This window comes from Hydra viridissima, unplaced genomic scaffold (genome assembly GCF_058129835.1).
Source record: "Hydra viridissima isolate aposymbiotic clone 2 unplaced genomic scaffold, HvirCarnegie_v1 scaffold_3, whole genome shotgun sequence".
In the NCBI taxonomy this organism is placed as follows: Eukaryota; Metazoa; Cnidaria; class Hydrozoa; order Anthoathecata; family Hydridae; genus Hydra; species Hydra viridissima.
In genome coordinates this window covers 12,675,449-12,698,784 of record NW_028324302.1, presented here as the reverse complement: position 1 = coordinate 12,698,784, position 23,336 = coordinate 12,675,449, and the positions used below count along the sequence as shown (strand labels likewise).

The 23,336-nt window shown below is 26.5% G+C and overlaps 1 protein-coding gene across 12 annotated transcripts in view; it reads right to left on the bottom strand.

Moving 5' to 3' along the window:
• LOC145180198 (uncharacterized) overlaps positions 1–23,336 on the bottom strand; it is a 36,786-nt gene extending 13,450 nt beyond the window's left edge. The window contains exons 1-26 of one of the 12 annotated variants that reach the window (XM_090081515.1): positions 23,160–23,336; positions 22,898–22,989; positions 22,646–22,711; positions 22,078–22,139; positions 19,708–19,810; positions 19,342–19,403; positions 18,475–18,570; positions 17,720–17,797; positions 16,736–16,828; positions 16,434–16,513; positions 15,813–16,012; positions 14,837–14,937; positions 13,742–13,879; positions 13,415–13,596; positions 12,804–12,960; positions 12,358–12,539; positions 10,027–10,183; positions 9,603–9,772; positions 8,854–9,028; positions 8,543–8,724; positions 7,746–7,902; positions 3,077–3,264; positions 1,788–1,935; positions 1,048–1,229; positions 642–816; positions 218–399 (exon numbers count right to left, since the gene is read on the bottom strand). In XM_090081515.1, the coding sequence (XP_089937641.1) occupies positions 218–399; positions 642–816; positions 1,048–1,229; positions 1,788–1,935; positions 3,077–3,264; positions 7,746–7,902; positions 8,543–8,724; positions 8,854–9,028; positions 9,603–9,772; positions 10,027–10,183; positions 12,358–12,539; positions 12,804–12,960; positions 13,415–13,596; positions 13,742–13,879; positions 14,837–14,937; positions 15,813–16,012; positions 16,434–16,513; positions 16,736–16,828; positions 17,720–17,797; positions 18,475–18,570; positions 19,342–19,403; positions 19,708–19,768 (3,146 nt within the window). In that variant the 5' untranslated portion in view covers positions 19,769–19,810; positions 22,078–22,139; positions 22,646–22,711; positions 22,898–22,989; positions 23,160–23,336. Of the gene's footprint in view, positions 1–217; positions 400–641; positions 817–1,047; positions 1,230–1,787; positions 1,936–3,076; positions 3,265–7,745; positions 7,903–8,542; positions 8,725–8,853; positions 9,029–9,602; positions 9,773–10,026; positions 10,184–12,357; positions 12,540–12,803; positions 12,961–13,414; positions 13,597–13,741; positions 13,880–14,836; positions 14,938–15,812; positions 16,013–16,433; positions 16,514–16,735; positions 16,829–17,719; positions 17,798–18,474; positions 18,571–19,341; positions 19,404–19,707; positions 19,811–22,077; positions 22,140–22,645; positions 22,747–22,897; positions 22,990–23,159 lie in introns of all 12 variants that reach the window. The other 11 variants (XM_090081519.1, XM_090081516.1, XM_090081522.1 and 8 more) reach the window with 11 other exon arrangements.

Below are 23,336 nucleotides of genomic sequence, written 5' to 3'. Positions count from 1 at the left end.
TTAAAAACACAAAATATGAATTATTTCAGGAGAGCAACTGCTGAAAATCTTGATCTTTTTAAATCTTTATTTATTTATTCTGTCTGAACCCTGATTCTTTCATCTTGATTTGTAATGTAAATCACAACCCTAAATCACACTCTGATTCTTTTTTTTTTAAAACTATTTTTTGCTTTTTAAAATTTTTTTAAAAATTACTTTTTCAAACTTAACACACCGAGATTGTTGATGCTGAGTACTCCTGTTAATAGTTTGCTTTCGGATTTTAAAATCATTTATTTCTTCAGTAAGTTCATCAATATGACTTTTCTTAAAACTTTTATTTTCAATCAACAATTGCCCATAGTCTAACTGCTCGTTCACTGTCTTTTCCTCGGTAGTTAAGTTTGTAAGTATTTCCTTAAAAAAAAAAATTAGATATTTAAAAATGAACTCAACATAAACTTGAGATTAATAACAGATTTAATACTTAAGTAGTTAAAAAAATACCAATTTGCACTTTTTCTTATCTTACTATTTTTTCAAAACATCTGATTTTAATTTATGTCCTTTTTGATCTCTATACTTCAACTACTTAAATCAGTGTTACTGATGTAAAAACTACTGGTGTAAAAACCAGTCAATTGTTTTAATTAGTTTACCTCAAACTTTTGAATTGTAAACAATAAACTATCCAAATCATTAGGCAGGTCTGAATATGTTTTAATTAACAATTCTGCATGTTCCAACCACTCATTAATGTATTTAGCCATCTTTGACCAACCTTTTAAAGTTTGTTTTTCTAAATCACTTTCTCTCTCACATGCAATTTTCAGCCTAAATATACAGAGAAGTAGTAGTAAAAAACTGTTACTACACATACAGATCCCATGAATACAGATATCAGAATTTTATTACAGGTATAGTTAAGAGATGATACGTTGAAATTAATTTCTTGAAAGAACTTTAAATTTAAAACACTGGCATAAACTAAATTCCATATAAAATGAATAAAGAATGGGAAACATTCCTCTGTTGGATAGTGAACTAAAGACATAATGTAAATACCGCAAAAAGGCATCTTTAACTTCTTCACAAATATTCTGCCAGCTTTTATCAACAACTGTTAACTCAGTATTTATAAGTGATAGAACTGTCTTACTAATTGTATTTTTTTTGTGGAGAGATTCAAGGTCATCATGAATACTTTTAAAGTCAGGATCTTTTTCTTGTAAGATTGTCATCAAATTCTAAAAAGAGAAAAAAAAAAAATACAAGTATAAAAATGTTAGTAAATTTTTACCAACATCTTCAAACAACCAGAAATATTTAATAATAATGATAATAGTAACAACAACAACAACAACAAAATGCACTATATTTTCTTGAAAATACAATAAACCTCTTTTTTCCAATTTTGTTATAATGTCAATCTAAAATGTTATAATGCAAATGCCAAATGAAATTCTTTTACACTGGAGGAACTAGTGTCCAAATTGACTCCTTCAAGCTTACAATTAGGACAGATTGAGTATAAAAAGTATAACTTCCCAAGGATTTAACTATTTCCCAAACTTTGATCTTGCTTTGATTCAAATTTATAGGCTTAAAATCAAACTTTATTCAACAATGCCAAGTCATTCCTTTAGACATGGTAAATGCAGTATATAGTTAATAGTACTTATGCAACTGTTGAATAACTAATATAACATAAAGTTCAAAGAAATGGCCTTCATACATTGACATATGTCAAATACAAATCCATTTTATGTTACATATAAATAGGTCTTTAAAACTTATGTTTTTACCTCCAAATGAACCAATGCTACTTTAGAATCTACTTCTTTGTTTATTTGATGGAAGACTCGCATTTTCTCCTCCACATATCCCATTAATAGTTTTATTTTATCTTTGAAGGTTGATAAATTAAACTTCTCAGTCATAGCAGATTTGTACCTTAAAGCAAATTTCAAAACATTTTTTTGCATTTCAGTTTTGATAATATTGACAGCTACAAGGATTAGTATTTATACTAGAATTAGATGTCACAACCTCTCATGTAACTAATGTAGTAACCTCCCATGAAACTAATATAACATGTCACAACTTCTCATGTAACTAAAATAAGATGTCAAAACCTTTCATGTAACTAACATAAGATGTTGCAACCTTTTATGTAACTAATAGATTTTGTACAGAGTATTATATCAATAAAAACCAACATGATTAAGTTTACCTGACATGCTTGTTTAAAAAGTTCAAGAAAACCTATTTGATAAAACTTAATAAGAGCTAAGAATTCCTTTTTGCACTAGAAAATTATTAGCAGATAATGGCAAACAAATTGTTTAAAAAAATTATGTAAGTATTTAAAAATAAAACAGTTTCACCAAAAGAAATATTCAAACGAACTAATATTAAACCAAATAAAACTTTAATATTTGTGTAGGTTTACTACTAATTCATTTTAACAATTAGGTTTTTTAAGATTTTTATGTAGTCATAAAAGCATTTTAAATAAATTTTGTTTATGTGAGCTATAATTAATCATTTAACAAATATCTAACTTTCTTACATATGAACTAAACTCAGTGGTTTTTAACTAACAACATTTTGTTAAAACTAAGTTCCATTTAAAACTAGTGAAAGTGTAAAAAATGCTACATACTACAAAGAGTTTTGTTCTAAATGCTACAAAGAGTTTTGTTCCCTTTCTATCAGTATTACTTTTCCGCTACTATTGTTAAAACTGAGGTTTATTTGCAAATATTCTTTGATGTAAAAATTTTAAATAAAAAGTAAAATATAAAGCTATCACCCAAACACTGTTTTAGCAAGATTGTAATATATATCTTTATATAGAATATCAAAGATATTCTCTTTGAAAACATATTTGAAGTTTAAAATAGTTTATGTAGACTTAAGGTTTGTAAAAAAATGACCAACTAAAAATTACCAAACTATCTATTTTTCTCTAAACTTTAAGTGACTGTGCATTGTTGTTTTAAATTACACCATAAACCATGTTTGAAACTTTTCATTTAAAATTATATACTTTTAATTTTGTGTAAAACTTTAAATATAAAAAAAATCATACTTTTGCTCCAGTAAACTAACTGAATCAGATAGATTATCCCAATTTTTTGCAAGAGACAACATTTGGTTATTAACTTCATTAGTTTTTTTTTTACCAAAATAATTTGAGTTCAAAGCTTGATCACCTTCATTAAGGATCTTTTCAACTTCTTGGTGATATTTAAGGATTTCTTCCACAAGATACTGCACCTAAAAACAAAACTTTTCTTTTAAAATTTCTAAGTACTCATCTTCCTATTATAAGGGAGATAAATATGTAAACAGAGCATTAATATCTCACTACTTTATTCAACAAATAAGGGAAGCTATGAATACATAAACTAAAAGAATAGCACTAATATAAAAGTAATGAGGAGAGTCTAATAATTTATAGAAAAAAGGAGTAATTGGCAGAGTGAGAGATGGTTGAGTAGGTACCTCAATTCAAGGATAGTATAAGCAGACATGAAACAGTAGAAATATTAAATTGAAATTGGTGGCCAAAAATATTATCATATTTATGTGGATATAAAGTCATGAGTAAAATAAAACCTTAAGATTAGGGATTGCAATCCCGCATTAATTTAGCGCATGCGAGATCCCGCACTACTGCGGGATCCGCGGGATTTTGAAACTATTGCTTTTTAAAAAAAAAGTCAATTCTTTTAAACTAAAAAGACAAAAAAAATATCAAATTAAAACTGTTTAATGTATTTGCGAAACAAATCCATTTAAAAATTTATCTTCAGCTATTAAAATATTTTTCTTGGCTATAAATATAAAAAAATCATTCAAAAATAAACAATCATTTAGCAAAACATTAGTCGAACTCGTTCAAATTTTTTTTTTGTTTAGTTAATGATTATGTTAAAATTTTTGCTAATGAGTATGTTGAAATTTTTGTTAATGAGTATGTTGAAAACGTGAAATTGAAAACGTGCGTGCATAATTATATAAAATATACTTTTAAAAACTACTTTTTAAAAAGTCTTTAAAAATTATTTACATACAAAAACTACTAAGCATGTCGCAAATTAAAACTATATAGAATTATTTTAAAAAAAGTGATAAAGAAGAAAATGCGAAGTACATGTTATGTTTGGCTATTTTAAAAATTAGTCAAAGATCAACTAAAGGGTTATTAATCCATTTAAAAACTAAACATGACACCGATTTAAAATCAAACGTTTTACAACAAGACGAAGCTTCAACTTCAAAACAGCATGAATCAGTTGAACTAGAGCCTAAAATATACATCGACTGCAAAGACGAAGAAGTAATTCCATTGAAAAAGGTCAGAACAATTGACACGTTTTTCATAAAGGAAATTTCTATGTAAAAAAAATGGTATTGCGCATGGTTGCAAAAGATGGCTTTACATTTAATAGTTTTTACACATCTTCAGATTTACGGTACTTGTTTTCAAAGAGTGGTTTCCGGCTCCCTACTTCATCTAATACTATAAGATCGATGGTAGTTAAATTCTCAGATCCTGTAAAAGCCAATATAATGCAAAAATTCACATCACTAAAAAAGCAAAATCAAAAGTTTTCAATAACGTTTGATGAATGGACATCATAAAATAGTTAGAGATACTTAAACTTAAATTTACATATGGAGGCGAAACACTTTAATCTTGAATTGATTCGAATCGATGGACCGTGTAATGCAGAATATTGCGCCAAGTTAGTTTCAGAAAGGCTAAATAGCTTTGATATTGACCTCCAAAAAGACATTATTGCCATGACCACTGATGGAGCAAGTGTGATGGTAAAAGTCGATAAAATGATGTCTTGCTATCAACAACTATGTTATGCTCATGGAATACAACTTGCAGTTATTGATATCTTATACAAGAAAAACAGCAGAGAAGTCGAAGAATCGTTTAATACATATGAAAATTGTGAAGAAGAAGATGAATATGGTAACACTGAGGATGATGAGTTATAAATAAAGAATATGGTTTGACAATGAGTTTGGACCGACCATCTGCTGAATTGGTTAGCAATTACAAAGATCTCATGAAAAAAGTGAGAAAGGTTGTAAAAATATTTAAAAACTCTCCTGTCAAAAATGATACATATTTACAAAAGTATATCCTACAAGAACACGGGAAAAAGCTTCAGTTGATTCTTGATTGTAAAACTAGGTGGGACAGTATGTTCGATATGTTAGAAAGATTTCATAGACTAAAAGTGTGTATTGAAAAAGCCTTAATTGATGTTGGGTCAGAAATTCGTTTCACCCAAGAAGAGTGGTCCCAAATCAATGACTTAATTATTTGCCTAGCACCACTAAAACTTGGTCTCGAACTTTTATGCAGGAGAGAATTGAACCTTGTCACTGCGGAAACAACTTTTCAATTTATGCTAAATAAATTACAAAAGCAATCATCACTTTTGAGCATAGATTTAGCCGCGGCACTTCGTGAGAGGTTTACACAATGTCATAATAAGAATTTAAAAGGACTACTAGTTTACTTACAAAATCCGACGAAGAAAATGAACTCGAAGAAAAAGAAGCTGTAGATTCTATTAACAATTCCCAAATACTTACTCCTACAATTCTATCGCTGAAAAAAGAATTGGAAAATCAAACACAAAAAGACAAGAAAAGCTGGACAGAAAATGTAAAAGAGATACCAAATTTAGATTCTTTAGACTTTGATAAATTATTGAAGCCGGAAATGTCTGCCTATGAAAGTAATGTAGTAAGAGGCAAGTTTCTAGATATAGCGCATAGTTACTTGATGACCATACCACCAACAAGCGTAGAAGCCAAGCGAGCTTTTTCAGCTGCTGGTTACATATGCAGTCGTTTGAAGAGTAGATTAAGTGATGATACTTTAAGTAGGGTCTGTTTCTTAAGAGCGCATTTCTTACAATCATTTTCTCATTTTGATATTTAAAAAAAAAAAAAAAAGCTAATAGACGTTCTACGTAAAGCTAAAAGATGTCCTATGTACTTTGGATTATCTTTTTGTTCATTAAATGTTAAGAATTATATTGATTTACAAATGAATTGTGTTTTTTAGCTTTATTTACCTTATCAATTTAATAAGTTGAGTATATTTTTTCTGAAATACTTGAAAGAAAAATACAATTTTTATTTTGCCTTTTATAATGTGCATAAGAAACCTACTAATCCCGTGTGGAATCCCGCGGGATCCACACAAAAATTAAAAATTCTGTGGGGATCCCGCGGGATTGAAAAGTGTGCGGGATTGCAATCCCTACTTAAGATAATATTTTCCTCATTTTTGTGTTTATAACTGTTCATAGCATAGCTAGAAGGGGATGATGGTACAGCTCCTCACTTCTCGCTCTGGATTTTAATTTATATTAGGTTATGTATTGTATACAATTCAGAACTTTGTTTTTCATCATCAGCACTTTCAGTATTCTTGTCTAAAATTCTTTCATCAACATTATCAACATTTAGATATAACTTTATTGATTTCATTTGATTCTACACTTAACCACAAAATTAACGCACCACTTATACATTTTGATTTACTTTAATTGTTGTCAATATTATCATATATTTTTACAAACATATTAAGAATAGAACACATGAACACAATTATTTCGATGATAATAATAAAATTCACTTTGAGGATGTTGAAAAAAAAACTAAAACCAAAAATATGGTTCATTTAACAAAATAAAGTAAAATGATTATTACTGTTATGCACACTAATACAGCTTAAATTGAAACATTTTTTACTTATCAAAAACTAGTGTTACCATCTCTTGATGTTATTACAGCCTGACAACGCTGTGGCATAATTTCAATTAGAGATCTAATTGTTTTTTGAAGGATATCTTCCCACACGCAGATAAGACTTTGTTAAAACTCATCTAGGCTGTTAGACATGACATCCCAATATGCAAAGATATCTATTGGGTTCATATCTGGACTGCAAGCTGGCCACTCCAAAACTTCAATATTAACATTATTTAAGTATTCAGTAACAATGCATAAGAAAGAATCCATCTACAATGTACAGTGCAAAAGGTACCACAAAAGGTTCTAAAATTTTTGCTATGTATTGTTGAGAAGTCAGACATCCACCATCAATAATAAAAAGCTCTGTGCGAGCTGTTAAAGATATTCTGCCCCATGTCATCAATGAGCAGCCTCCATATAAAGTGGTTTCTCAAATGTTACAAGTGAACTATCTTTCATTTGGTCTTCTGTACACTCTTGGGCGGCAATCAGAACTTACAGGGCTAAACCTTGGTTCATCTATAAATAAGACCTGTTTCCAATCATGTGTTTCCTACTTCATATGCCTTCTTGCAAAAGCCAGTCTGGTCAAAAATTTAAAGCACAAAGTCTTCTTATGGTATCTTGACTAACAGCAGTTTACAACTTGCTGAGGTTCAAGATATGGTATCTTGAACCTCAGCAAGTTGTATTTGGAGACTTCATGCAGTAGTGAGTCGTTCTCTCAGTGTTCAAAGCACTATACATATAATGTATATTACTGATTTTATTTAAAAAGCAAGCTTGTGTGCTGCTTTGTATAATGGCAGTATTTTACTAACCAAATTCAATAAATCTTTATCACTGGTCTTCTACATACATGTAGAGAACCTTAAACAATTTAAAAGAATGCTTAATGACAACTTTTGAAGAAAATTCAAATATAAAAGGAAATGATTTTTTACAAACACAATATTTCATACCTCTTTTGTGCAACCAAATACACTATCCATTGCCATGAACTTTTTAATATCAGCTTCATTTTCTTGAATCCATTCAAGCACAATCTTGCACTTTTTTATAAGACGAACAAATGTTTCATTTTCTTTTTTCTTTAATTGCAGGTAATCATCTGCAAAGCTAAAATTAAAAGATGTCAAAAAATCCTTCATAAATCCACATTAAACATGATGGCAAACACAAAAATTAACTAAACTATTTTAAAGAAAAAAATGTAAAAATATCTTTTCATAAGTAACGTAGTTTAAAAAGTTCAAAATAAATGCCTAAACAATTTATTTGTGTTACAAACAATAAAATCTTTTTATAAATGTTAACTATTTTAATTGCCTAATTAAAAAACAAAAAACAATTTCAAAAGTAAATTTGAAGATAACTTTATTTTTCCAATCCTTAAAAAGGCCTTGTCTAATACAAATATAAATAGCTAAACTACTGCAAAACTATATATCATAGCTCTAGTAGAACCAAAAGTCTCTAAGTTATTGCTTTTTTTGTAACAAACTCATAAAATTATTATACTACTGCATGAATACTAATAAAAAAATCTCCTATTAACATTTAAATTCAAAATAAAGAAGTATTATTTTTGGCTGTTAACATACTACTTTTTACTTGGTTCCTATTAAACTGTTTTTGATAAACAGAATATCTTGCATAAAAAATAATTTTAAACTAAAAACTGCAGGTTTCTAGTCATGACAACATAGGTTTTTTTTTCAGTATAACAACATAGTTGACATAATTTCAGTGAACTTACAGTTTTTTGAAATCTTCAACAGTATTTCGGTTGTTTTCAAGCACACTTTGAATTACTTCAATATCATTTTCAATTGAGGTTTCTACTTCAACAGAAAAACCATTTTTTTTATTCATTTGCAACTTACTTTCCATTAGAAGTTGAATTTCTTTCTCATGACAAATAATTTTATTTTCATATTCCTAATTAAAAATAATCAAACTATATTTTCATATTTCTAATTAAAAATAATTAAACTTTTTAAAAAAAATAGCAACTAAAAGTTCAACCAACAAAAAAAAAAAAAAAAAAAAAAAAAAAAGAAAACAAACCTTTAATTCACGTTTTCTAACTTTAGCTGAATTTATGTCCATTTCCATGGGATGTCTAACAAAGCTATTCTTTAACAAAGTCATTTCGTCATACTTTGAATTGAAAAGAGACTTCCATTCCTGCAATATATTGCTTTGATCTTTTTTCATCCTTTCTTTAATCATTATTTCACATCTATCAAAAAAACAACAAATTTTACAAACTTTATTTCTAGAAGTATTTAAATCTAAGTAGTACATAAATTAGTATTCAAACTTAGTATTACTTGTTATTTAAACAAATTAATTAAAAAAGTGGTAATGGCTAATTTTTTTTTTAATAGTAATAGAAAATGTTTCTTTCAGATTTGTTTGTCAAATTATTATGCACAATTTTCCAAGAAATTTATTTATTTAAAAGACACTAATTTTAATCAGTTCTGATGCGCTTTTAATCTTTTTTATAAACATACTGTTTATTGAAATTCTCAAAAACCCTAACATAATGTGTATATTTTTTTTAGATTTAAAGAAACATGAGTTTTAGAGAAATAGAAAAATAGTAGAGGTATTTACATTTTTGATGTTATAGGATGCTTAATTATGTTAAAAATAAAAAAATTGTTGGACTTTTATTTATCTGATGTTTTATATAGAAATTTTTTTTTTTTTTGAGCTTTAGATAATAAAAAAAACAGGATAATTTTCTTTAGATAGGAAGCAATAAATTCAGGGAAAATGCAAATATCTTTGTACAGAAAAAACCGTACTGATTACTAGAATATACAAGCATCTTATGTAAAGTAGTAAAGTCTTTTTGCACATCTTCTTGTAAGACAGCATACTGGTTGTTCTTCACTTTATCACAAAGTTGTTCATTCCATTCCTGTGTTAACTTTAAAAATTCTTTCCACTTTGAATCAACATCAGATAAACTAGCCTAAAGAAAGTTTTCACAGAGAATGGTTTCATTAAGTGTCAAAACTTATAGTTAAGTTTATTTTCAAATTATTTATATAACAGTGGAAAAAAAGCATACTTATCACATTTGGTTAAAAAAAAATTGCTGTATTTATAATCTTATGAGATTGTAAACAATAAATTATAGATGGATGTAAACCTAGGTGAATGTGGCAATTATGCACATTTAATTAGGCATTTCACATCAAACTATGCACAAACAAAACTCTTTACTTTGATTTTAAGTAATTCTTTATCAAGTTGCTCTTCTAACTGAAAATCTTTCTTAAACTCCATAGATTGTTTCAGCCATTCTTGAATTATCTGTACTCCAGAAAGCCATTTATCCAACTGATTTTTCATTTTCTTTTCTTCAACAGATGTAGAAGATCTAAAGTACAAACTCAAGTAATTAAAACTTTATGTGAAGTACAGCACAACAATATCATGTGTTAAGAGATGTTTCTGTTAAGTTATTTAAAAAAAAAACTGGTTGAAAAGAAGATATATTTAAAGAAATTTTTCAAAAACTGACACCTAGACTTTGAGATATTTTTTAGAGTGAGATTTAAGAATATTTAGTTGCAGATTTATAGGAGTTTGAATATGCAAATAATTAACAATTCTAAGCTAATGAAATACTTTAGAGAAATAGAAAATTTGTCAACAAATTTTATTTTAAATAAACTCCAATACATAATAAAACTCACTTCTTTAAGCTAACACTCAGTAAAAGTTTATCTGTAATGAACTTTGTGCTTTCATTGTACTTTTATACTATTTTACTGGGAAACCCTCCTGTTATTATTAAAGATGACAGATTAACTTAAGGTGATGGATTTTGCTGACATATATTCAAAAATTTATTTGTAATAAATTATAATCAAATTTTGCCACTGCAAAACTTTTATGTAGTAAACATCTTTATAACACCTTTATAAGTACAAATAAAAAAAAGGCTAAAAACACAAAGTTTCCCAAAACCCTCTGAAATATTGCAGAGAAAAATGATGTAAATTCAGCATAAAAAAATTCTTATAAAACAATAATATGAAATGAAAAAATATCAACATGGATTAGAAAATTTTTTTGACATCTTGACACTTTTGGGGGATGCTTGATCTACATTTGGTCTAAAGTAGGATTGAGCTTTTACCTTTTTTCATTGACATCCTATTGAACATGTATATTCTTGGTCTAAATTTGGTCAACAAGCTGACTAACTCAGAATAAGCACTGAGTTGGTATGGTTGCAGTATAGTCTTTAAGGCATAGATGGTAGTAAACTTGTTCAGGCTGTGTTTTTTTGTGTGTGGAAAGAACTGTTTCTTTCCTTTCTCAACCTCAAACAAGAATAATGGTAGCACCTTGATTGAAAGCATAGAATAAATTTACCAAAAACTCCTACAACAAAAAAAGAAGCAACAAAAAATCTCATCATTTTTTTAGAAGTAGCCAATCAGAGATGTTCCCTCAAGCAGCTGTGGATGGATTTACTTTTAATGCTTTAACAAAAATTACATTCATTATTGAAAAAGGTTATAATTTTCTAAGAAGCCACAAGCAACCAGTTCAGTTGGTAAAACTTTTTTCAGGTAGTGTGAAGAATGACCTAAAAGATCATCTTGATTGTTGTTAAATGGAGAAGGTTTTTCTATCACTCTGAGTGTGTAAAATCCCTTGAAAAGCACACAATTTCTTTATGTCATCATTCCTGAGAAGAACAAATACTGGAATTTTTTAGTTTCATGTATATCTGGGAAACTTACTGCAGAAAAAGCAGCAGAAACTTACATCTTGGATCAATTGAAGAGTGGTAAAAAACAAAGAACAACTTTCTCTTCAAGATGAGTTAAAAGAAGCCATGCAGCATTTAGCAAAGAAGCAGAGACATAACTCAAGCATTCAGATTAAGGTTCTTTCAAAGGAAATGCTGAACTTTGAAGCAACAAGCAAAAAAACTGCTAACCTTAAACTGTTGTTTAATTATCTTAAAACCATTCCTCTTACAAGTGTTAAATCATTGAGAGTTTTTTTGGATTAAGTGACAACCTGCTCAACACTGTGTTTCCTCAAGGCTTTTTTTTGTAAAAAAAAATAATTTTATTTATCAAAATGCATTATTAATGCTGAGGTGTCAAACTTAAAATTATTTAGAGAGAAACTAATATTTTTTAATAAACCCTTTTTTTTACCATTTATTGGAAAATTCCTTAAATTATACAAATTTAATGGTAAATTTATAACCCATTAAAAAGGTCAACCCTAATCTAAAGTATTTAGTTGTTACTTTTGTAACCTTGTTGCAATTGTAGAAGTTCAAATACTACAACTGTAATTAAACAAAATTCTATTCATTATTATATTATTATACAACTATTACATCTCTGATAAAGATTAATATAAATTAATGATATAAGTATATACTACTTGTATTAAATTACTAATCAATATAATCAATCATTGTGTTGCATGGATGCATTAAAGATTTTATCCATGAAAAATATATTTTTAACTCATTTCTCTACTAAAATGACAGTAGAAATGATGACTTCAAATGAATACCTTTTAAACAGCTTTTGTAAAGAATCAACAAGAATTTCAAATTCATTTTTAGTAGTAATGCCGGACTGGTGTAACTTTTTTTTAGTGAGTTCATTGATTGTTTGATCACGAGAAAGTTGTTCACTGAGGTCATTTAACAACTTAACCAAAGGTTTCATTTCCAAAAGCACTTCCATGGTTTTCTAAAGCATGAAAAATAGCACCCTGACAAAAATACAATTAATGTATAGCAACAGATGAACTCTTTAGTAGAAATCAAATTTTTTATGAATTTACAATAAAAAACTTTGATGACTTTGAACTTAAAAATTGATGGAATCAACCTTTAATTTACTTTTACTTGAAAAAGATTTCTTTTCTTTTTTTAAATAAAAGATATTTGCAAAAAGAAGAACATTTTGAAACGCACAAATGTAAATGTCACTGTATAAATATTTTCTAGTTACCTCACACAATAGATACTTTTCCTGTACTTCATTCATTAAAGCTTCTTCATCATTTAATGTCTTTGAGATGCTCTCTTGATCACTTTTCACCTGTTTGATCACTTTAGAAACTTGCTCAAATTGTTCTGTTAGATGACTCACTAATTTTGATTGAACTCTTACAAAAATAAGAAAAATAATACTGCAAAACTGTTAAAATTTTTTTTTTTATTTTTAAAAAAAGAATCAGCTTAATTCATAATAATGTAACTTAACAGAACTAGTACAAAGTAATTAATCCATGATTTTAATGAAAGTTTTTAAACTGAGCAATTTACAACATTTTTATTTAATACTTATAAAATATAATTTTATAAGTATTAAATAAAAGGTACATGTTTAAAAAAACAAACTTTTATCAAATTGTTAACAAAATATTTTAAAAGGTAAGAATCAAAATTCTTTAAAATTCTTAAAAGAACTAAAAAATATTTTTTTAAAGAAAACTTTGTTAAAAATTTTTCCTTGTAAAAATGCTAATATTAAATTGATTAACATTAACAGAAATATCTAGTTTTAGCTATATAATATTATTGCAATATAGCAACATAATTAAAATTAAAACAACTTACGCATTGCGTGCAACTTTGGCATTTGATTCCAAAGTTGCAAAACTATTATTTAACTTCTCAAATGATAATGTCACTCTCTCTTTATCCATACTGGAGACATTTTTAAGCTGCATAAGATAATCATACTCAATCTTAATAGAATTGATCCTCCTAGTTGCTGCCTCAAGCTCTTTAAAAAAATTCTAAACAAAATTATATTTTTCAAAAGAAAAATATCATTTAACATTATAAATTTCATTTCATCCAGTTTTAACAGTATCACTATAAACCTGTTTAAAAAAACAAATATTCTTAATAGCAAAAATTAAAAAATACACTATACTTTACATTATAATTTTTATATCTTTTCTTTAAATCTTTAAGAGTTGGATTCTGAAGAGCTTGTAGCAATGTTGAATCTTGCTTACTGAACAAAAACTTTAATTCTTCTGATATTGCTTGTTCTATTTTACAAACAATTTCATCCTTTAAAGAGAAATAATAATCTGTTTAACAAACGTATGATAATAAAAAGAAACTTTAATTAAAAAAAAAAAAAAATTATAAAAAAATTTTCTTTTTCTAAATAAGGTTAAAGGTTGGAGTATGAAGTAGAGGAGTAAGAAGTGCATACCTTGATTCTAGAGACATAAAAAAAACATGCTCAATTGATAGAACATATGAGAACAGCAAGAACTGATGAGAGTATAAAGGAAATAAATGAAGAGCAGAAAAAGAGTGGATAGAATGGACAAATACTCCTTTGAGAAATATAATGAATCTAACAAAGAATTTGTTAAGCTTACAATTAAAGGTAAAGGATAAAAATAGAAGGGCTTTTCCTACTTTATCTGCAGTTCTTATAGAGAACTTGATCATAAGGTTTAAAAAAGAAAACTATTAAAAAAATTTAGCAAGAAGATTCACAAAGATGTAGAAAATATGTATTCCATTTCTCTCCAGAAGAACTTGACTCAGGCCAGCACTTACAATACAAAAATCTATAACAGATTGATCCATTAGGTTATATTAAAGGAGATTCTACAGTTAATAATGCAATAATACATTAGGGGAAGGTTGTGCTATAAGGAGAATTGAGGATCTACTTTGAAGAAAATTACCCTCAATTATATGTATACTGAACACAAGTTAACCTTCTCTCAGGCATCATATTCAAAACCTGCACATGAAAAATATATTCAAATTCCATTAATAAACCTGAATCAAACCTGCAGAAAATGTAGATTCATTAAGGATGAAGTAGTAGATGAGTAAAAAAGAATTTAAATTTAAATGATTCTTTGAATTTTTGCAATCTGACAAAATTAAATTTTTACTTTAAGCAAAATTAGAGTCTATATGAACAAAATGAGGCAGTAGCAAAAGCAGCATTATTATCTTTACTTTTAAATAAAGGTTCACAAAAACAAACTCTTTACTCACATTTTCTTTTTTGGAGACTGGCATGAGACTACTCAGCTTCATGTATAACTGACTAATGTATATCACTAACGCCTTGCTATCAACAAAGTCATTTATAATATCTAAATGTTAAAAAAACATAATTGTCTTTTATGCTATAAAATATTTCATCAAGACTGTTTAAAAATAGAAAAAAGTTAGTTTAAAAAAATGCTGCTTTAAAATAACTTCCATGCATCTTGCTGCAATGAGAATCAAATTTTTATGTACCAGAAAATAATTAAAACTTGAATAAGCAAAATAATGGGAAATAAAATGCTAGAATTTCCAATAGTATTTTTTTGTTATAAATCTTTTTCTCTTGATTCAGAAAGCTAAAAAGTTCTTTTGGGATTAGGCTACATAACATTTATCTGCATCAGCAAATAGCTTCAGCTTTTCAGCTAAACAGGAAATTTCTAAAACATAGTCAAAATTTGTGAGGAATTGGGAAAAGCTTATGATATTAATTTAAATAAGTTGGCAAATTGCTCTATAATAAAAGGTCAGAACAGAATAACAATGTTAATGAGACAGAAATAAAGATACCACTTAAAAAACTAAAGTACAAATAATCATTAACTTATACAGTTAAGAATTTAACAAAAGGAATTTTAGCCCTTCAATAGGGGAAATATCTAATTAAATACAAGATGTTGTTAAAATGCTTACTATAATAAGCTTTAAAAATTAGTCATAAGTTAATGCTAATTATAAATAGATTACAAATGAGCATGCATTACTTAATTTCTAAATTCATTAAAAAAGATATTAGATGCAATTGCAATTATAGTAGATTGATGCTCATATGGATTAGATATTAGGCTAGAAAAATAGGATTTTGTATGTGCAACAACACTTATTCCATGTGGTTTACCTTGTAATTACAGTAGAAACAGAAAATAATTATTCAGAAGTTTTTTTACACAATAATCAGAAAAAAAAAATCATAACCTACCATTTGCCTCAAAAACAGGCTCAATTCCAAAAGAATTCTTGGCATGGTATATAGCATTTTCTAGACGAGCTGCATCCCCAATACTTGAAAGGTCATTCATATTAAACAAATCAGGTTGAAAAGCATGAATAATTCCATTAAGGGCATAACCATCTTTCCATTTACTTGGCTGAAAACTATTTATTTCTATATCAGTGCAGCTAAAAAAGAAGTTGTTCATTATTTACAATTAATTGTATGTGAAAGATTAGCATACATGCATTATTTTTTGCATCTTTTTATGCATTGGGTGATACATAAAGTAATCTTCCTAGGTTTTTAAAATTGATTTAAGTTGAATCAATATTAACATTGCATGTATAAAGCTTGTTGAACTTTAAAAAATTTTAAGATTATTTAAGATTATTAGTTAAGAAACAATTTATTACATCAGAAAAAAAGTTATAGAATCAGAACCAAACAAGAATAATGAATGATTAATTAATCCAAATATCAAAAAATTATGTTTAACAATACTTTGCAGCATGATGCTTGACCAAAAGTTTTTGATGTTCTTTTTATTTTTTTATTTTTATTCCCTAAGAGCTGTAAAAACCAATAGAATATTGCAACTATAAATACCTTTTAAGTATTATTTGACACCAGTCTAGTAATGCTTTTTCTGCATTTTTAGTTTCATGACCTTTCACAGCTTCAACAACCTACAAAACAAAATTACAAAAAGGTAATTAACTATTTGTACAGCTCAAAAAAAAAAAACAATATGTAAATATATTCTAAATTATATTAATAGTTAAGTTTTTAAAAAAAATATTTATTCACAAAAATGATTAGCATGTTAAATTAGCTACTTAAAAATTGACAGTAAAAGTTATCACAAAAAATAATAATAAAATATTGAAAACAATGCAATCTAATCAAACCTGAAATCGATACATTATATTCCAACATAAACCCATTGTGGTCAAACGATCACCATCTGCTAAGCTATTACTATGTATACCAACCAACTTTACCTAAAATAAAATTGACAAGAAAGAATTGCAAAAAAAAAAAAAAAAAGGTTTTTTTTAAGTAGCTAAACTGTCACAGTGTAGAGATATCTTAGCTGGAATATGTTCATTTCCAAACATAAAGGGAACAATAGCTTTTTGTTTAAACTAACAAAATATTAGTTTTAAGAATTTTGTACAACTTTCTTGAAATGGAGTAAAATAAAAGGTGTTAATATAATGAAAGATATAGCAGCAGAAGGAGTATTCCATCATGGGTCTAGAAGCAGAGAATAACCATGGTGAAATGTCTCATACTTTATTGCTATTCTTCTTTTTATTTACACTGACTTAATAGTTATATCCACTTTTCGCTTCATAACTTTGAAATTTACTGTCGGAAACTAATGACATTTTTATGGTAGGTGTTAAAACTACTTTCTGATTTATTAAAATTGTACACATTAGGATGCAGTCATTATCTAACCTGTATGATTTTTAGGCCAAATAAAGCATTTTTTCTTTTATTTTATCTTTTGCTGTAATATGATAACATTATATGATGTGCAAATGTTTTTAAAACTTATTAAATAACAAAATAACAAAAATAGTATAAACAAAGTAAAAATAAAGCAATCAAAAGAAACAAGTAGTACTAACAATTACCATTACATGTATATATATATATATATATATATATATATATATATATATGTATGTATGTATGTATGTATGTATGTATGTATGTATGTATGTATGTATGTATGTATGTATGTATGTATGTATGTATGTATGTATGTATGTATGTATGTATGTATGTATGTATGTATGTATGTATGTATGTATGTATGTATGTATGTATATAAGTACATACACATGCTGCTAGATGATAAAAGAATTAATAAGTAAATTTACTTTATATTCTTTCAAAACACTCAGTGCAATGTTGAGATTATTGACATGATGGAGCCTCATGTTTCCTTTAACAGGTTTCTAAATGACAAAAATGAGCAAATAACATGTTTGGTGCAACGTGGTTTTACTTGTTATTGTTATATTTTGAATTGTCATTTTGATTCGATTGCTCATGAAAATTACAATAGAATTCATAGTTTATTTTTTTAAATAGCAAAAGTTTGATTTTCCACACAAATTTTTTTATGTAAAAATATCTGTAATAAAAATTTATTAGTAACACAAGTTCTAAATGTACTAAAAGTAGCATAAGCAGTTGACAAAAGTTTTGTCATTTTACTGTTTTCAAGGTATGGTAATATTTTAAAAAACATTTGTTTACTGTTCAACTAATGATTTTTTGAACTTTAGACAAGTTAAAGGTATATAAATAGATTCTAGATAAGATTTTTCCTATGTATGACACAATTTTCAAAATTTTGTTTTAAAACCTAATTTTAAAAAGATATAATTGGTCTACTCAAACATTCTGTTTGAATCAAAGAATTCATTCACTGAACAATTTCTTTAAGCTAATATAGCTAAAGCCAGACTTTAAAAAATTCTTTTAGAAAGCTTTAAAACTTACATTAAAACTAATAAATCATTCAGATTCCTATCAAAAATTAATTCAATTAATTGCAGTAAAAAAATGAACTACTTGAAGAAACTTGATTTATATTTAAAAAACTTTTTTTAAAAAAAAAGAAAAAAACCAGTATTTTTCCAGTGAGAACTTCAATCAATATCAGTAATGTTGACCCATCTTTTAAATCTTCAAACAAATTATTGACTTGAATAGATAGTGGATGCTAAAACAAAGATTTTAAGCAATAAAAACTAAATAAATAAATAGGGATGAAGGGGGTAAGATATAACATTTTGAACTGTATACATGATTTCTGCAAACATAAAACTAGCTTTTCCAAACTCATTTAATTGAGATCATATTCAGATATCCATTTGTCAAACAATGAGTTTAACCTGCTTCCTAAAACCATTTTTGTATTATATGCAGTCTAATCACCAAGATCTCAACTGCAGACAAAACATTAAAGTTATGTCTAACTTGCTTGCAATAGACAGAGACCATACTAGCAACATAAAGGATGCATTAGAAGGAAGAATCAAAAAAAGAACTAATGATTGTAATATTTCCATAACGATAGAGTAAATATTTTTGAATCTGTTGATGTGTTTACTCTCCTGAAATAAAGGACTTTCTGAGAAAATTTTGTTTTCATTATTAAAATGATTATTTAGTTCAGTTAATAGTAAAGATTCATTAATAATTACATATGCTAAAGTTCAAGAAGTAGAAGTTGAAAATAAAATTTGAAAGCATGAAATATGCAATAAGCAAATGAGAACAAAATTATCATACCAAATGAGAATTTTTTACATTTTCTACAACTTCAATTAAAGAGAGATCTTAAAGGCATGAACAAGCTCAGTTTAAAGATGATAGTACTAGGAAAAGTATTTAAAGTTTTGTTATGATGCTTTAAAGTTTTTTCAACCTACATACCTAGGATCTACAATAATATTACAAAATAATATATTAAACCAAATGAGAAAATTACAATTTTTAACTTGCTGTTAATCCAGTTTTCAAAGACTCGCTTCTGAAATTCTTGTCGCTCCACTAAAAATACATAAATTTCTGCATATAAGAGGAAAAAGTAGCACAAAGACTATCAGGTTTTTAAAGCCTAAAATTGTTTTTCTCAAGTACACAAACACTGAACAGACATTTAATTACTTTCTAAAATATACATATCTCAATATATATTACAATACATTATCATAAAATACAAGTTGCAAAACAATATTGAGAGTTAATTATATATAGAATCAAAGTTATTTTCAAATTTTAAACATTTAACCTTGATAAATTACCATAACATTATATAGATATCTTATTTAATTTAGATATTTAATTGCAATACCTGCCTTGATTTGGACAGCTGCATCAAACTCAGATGTGTTTAACAATTGTAGCGAAGCCATGAAAAGAGTAACTAACTTTATCTTTAATTAGTTTATTAGTATCTGTTAGTAAATAATAATTAGAATTAGAAAAAAACAAATGAAAAAATTAGTAATTAAAATATGATAACAGATGCTTATACAGTAACATAAAAATAAGTATTCAAGGAATATGCTAAAAGGAGGGAATGAGGGACATTTTTAATGCACTTATAAGTTGAAAGAGGACAGTCACACTAACAAGCTTTGGAAATTAGTTATAACCTCAATGTTATTTTGTTGTAAAAGAATAAATATTTTCCAAACAAAATATTATCATAAATGTTTTATGAATACCAAACAAAAACCATTTACATTAAAATGAAGTTTTCAAACTCTAATACTTGATTAAAAAAAAAAAAAAATCACTTATATTATCTTGATGGAAATATCAAAAACTACATGTTTTGTGTTCTGAAAAATTTCCAAACTGATCTATTTTATCTTTGCAACTAAGTCAAACTTTGTAATTTCAATAAAAACCATTTATTAAGTCTACTCTTGGTTTTTAAATACTTTAGTTAAGTATTTATACACTGTGTACACAACTTGAGATAAATCACATGGCAAAACATGAAATAACAAATTTAACAAATAAAAACAATATCAGGAAATCATTAAATAGTATGTAAATTATTGGACTCAATGTTTTCAAGCAATTAATCATTAATCTCTTGATCAATAACAAAGATATTTTAAAAATTCTTGCAAAGTATAAGTTAAATAAAAAGTTTTAGTCTTATGATATTATAATAGCAACAGCAGCTGTAATATTGTTTGCTTTTCTATCATTAAACTGTTAATAAACCTATCATTTTAACATATTATGCAATCTTTACACTTTTATAATTTATCTTTAACTTAAATTAATTTTATATCTAACCCATCAAGTATTAGTTTTTCTATTTCTTCAACTATATCTTCAACCATTTTTCCAATTACTGCAAAACAACATAGCTCATTATAGCACCATCATACTCAAAAATCAACCACCTAAAATAGCTTTGCTATTTTCAAAGCAATTGTTTTAAAGCCTGATTAACAACAGCTCAAACAACTCAGAAATTTACCATGACAACAAGATTTATTAAATCATTTTCATTGTTTACAGATGAAAAAATAATTTTTTAATGTAATCTGTATAGAATAAGTGAAAGATAAATATGCATTACAATATATATATATATAAAGAAATCTTTTTCATTAAAAACAATAAGAAGAAACAATTACTTTTATCACAAGTAAGGAATTTCAAAAGTAATCGGCAACATTTATAATTTTTTGATTGTTATGAAATGTAGCTTCAATATTCTAGATATAAGTCTAGAAGTAAACAAGAAAGTACACTTTTCAGAAAATTAATATTTTTAAAACTGATGGTTTTGCTATAAAAAATCTTAAAAACCACCTTACCTAAAATCTTATAACCTTCTTTTGAAATCAGGAGGTGTAAATTTGAAGAAAATAATTTTTATATTTTAAATATGGAACAAATAATAATAAGAATATTCATTACAATTAACTATATGCATTAGTTTATCATCATTGACAAATCAATAAATAACTAATGCAGCTTTAAAAAAAATATTAGAACTTTAATTTACAAAAGTTTCTGTTTAAAACTATTTAAAAATTCATTACCTATAAAAATCCAGCTAACTTTTTAAAAATTCATTACCTATAAAAATCCAGCTAACTTTTTAAGGCTTTTCTATAAAATTATTTTGCATTTCCAGATGTTAAATTCAAAAAATAAAACTTAATGAAAATAAAATTTAGGTTTTTAAAATACTTTAACATAAACTTTTTGCTTATGTTTATTTGCAGAAGTTGATGTTTTTACTTTAACAAATTTTGCAAAGAATACAGTTTATAAAAAATCTTTTTCATATGTATATTATAATATATATTTACATATAAAATATTAATGTAATATAAAATATAATAATATTATCATTAGCTAAGAAATTTCTACTTTATATTTACATAAACTTTTTTTAAATATGGTAACAGTATTATCAATATTTTGCTATTCATCTCTATACATATTGCTAACTATTAATCAGTGTATATATTAATCATCTAGTGAACAAATCCCATTATTACAAAAAGTATGTTTTCTAAGAATACAAAATTGAAATTTAAACTTTTTTAAAAAACAAAAAAATTACAACAAACACTAAAAGGTTTGAACAGATTTAAATTTACATATTTTTATAATTTACATAGTTTTTACCTTGAAATGTAACTTTCTATATATTTATTGAAATTTCACCAAAAATTTTACTTACCATGCTTGTGGGCTACATCATTGATGTATGAAATAAGTAAAGTACAGCAGCTAAATATTCACCTAAATAAAATTCATTCACTCACAAAACTATTAATATAAGAACAAGTGTTTATAATTAGCATTAGTAACACCTTTGATAACATATAGAATAAAAAACATAACAGACAAATATAATTTTGAAAATATTACAATAGCCTTGATTTTAAACCAGAAGTAAAAAGTTTGATTGAAATATTGAAGATAATCAAATAACAGAAAAAAGTATGTTACATAAATTTTTGTATGCTACATTTGTTTTCTTTTACCATTGTGCTAGATAATTTACTATGCTTCATAGACTTTTCTCTTAGTTTATTAGTAAACCTAAATCTACCCATAAACAGTCTCCAATTTATTCATGATACCCACACAGAAAGGATGTCTATTAGTTAAGTCTCCAATTTATGCATGATACCCACACAGAAAGGATGTCTATTAGTTAAACAACTGATATTGGACAAGTTAACCAACATTAGTATATCACAATACCTAATACATCTAACTTACTGTATATCTAACGTACTTACCTATAAATAATCCCCACCAGCATGTAGTATAGTGGATAAAAGCTTAAAGATGGCTTCCATATGCATCTAGTAAAGTTATACATAACATTTTGTTGATAATCCTGTTATTTAAAAAATGACATAAATAAGCTTAAACTTTCTCAGCTTAACTAATCAGTTGTAAGATTCCAGTGTTAAGATTGTGATCAGTGAGATTTAGATCAGCGCTAAATAAAATAAGATTTAGATAAGCGCTAAATTTTATTATGGCACCTGTTACAAAAATTCTTGGTAGCAGAGAACACAGCACCATACTCAAACTTCAAGCCAAATTAAAATTCTTTGTAAACACTATGTAAAGCAACCTAAAATATAAAGCGCATCATATAAAAACAATATCATTTTTATAATGCATCTTAGGTTAAAAGCTAGTTAAAAAGAAGGATCTATATACAGTTATTTTATCATGGAATTATTTTTTTGAATTTACAATTGGAATGAAATGTTAGCCATTATAAGAAGGAAACATGCATACATGAATTTCTTACACACTTGACTTTCAATTGGATTTGAAGCAAGTTGGAGAATTACATCGCCTGTTATATTGGGAAACCAAGTGCTCAAAGATATTGCGCGCTTTTTTCTAGAACACACTTGCACATTTGTTTACTGTCGCGATGCATAGTATACTACGAAATGTTTATAATAACAT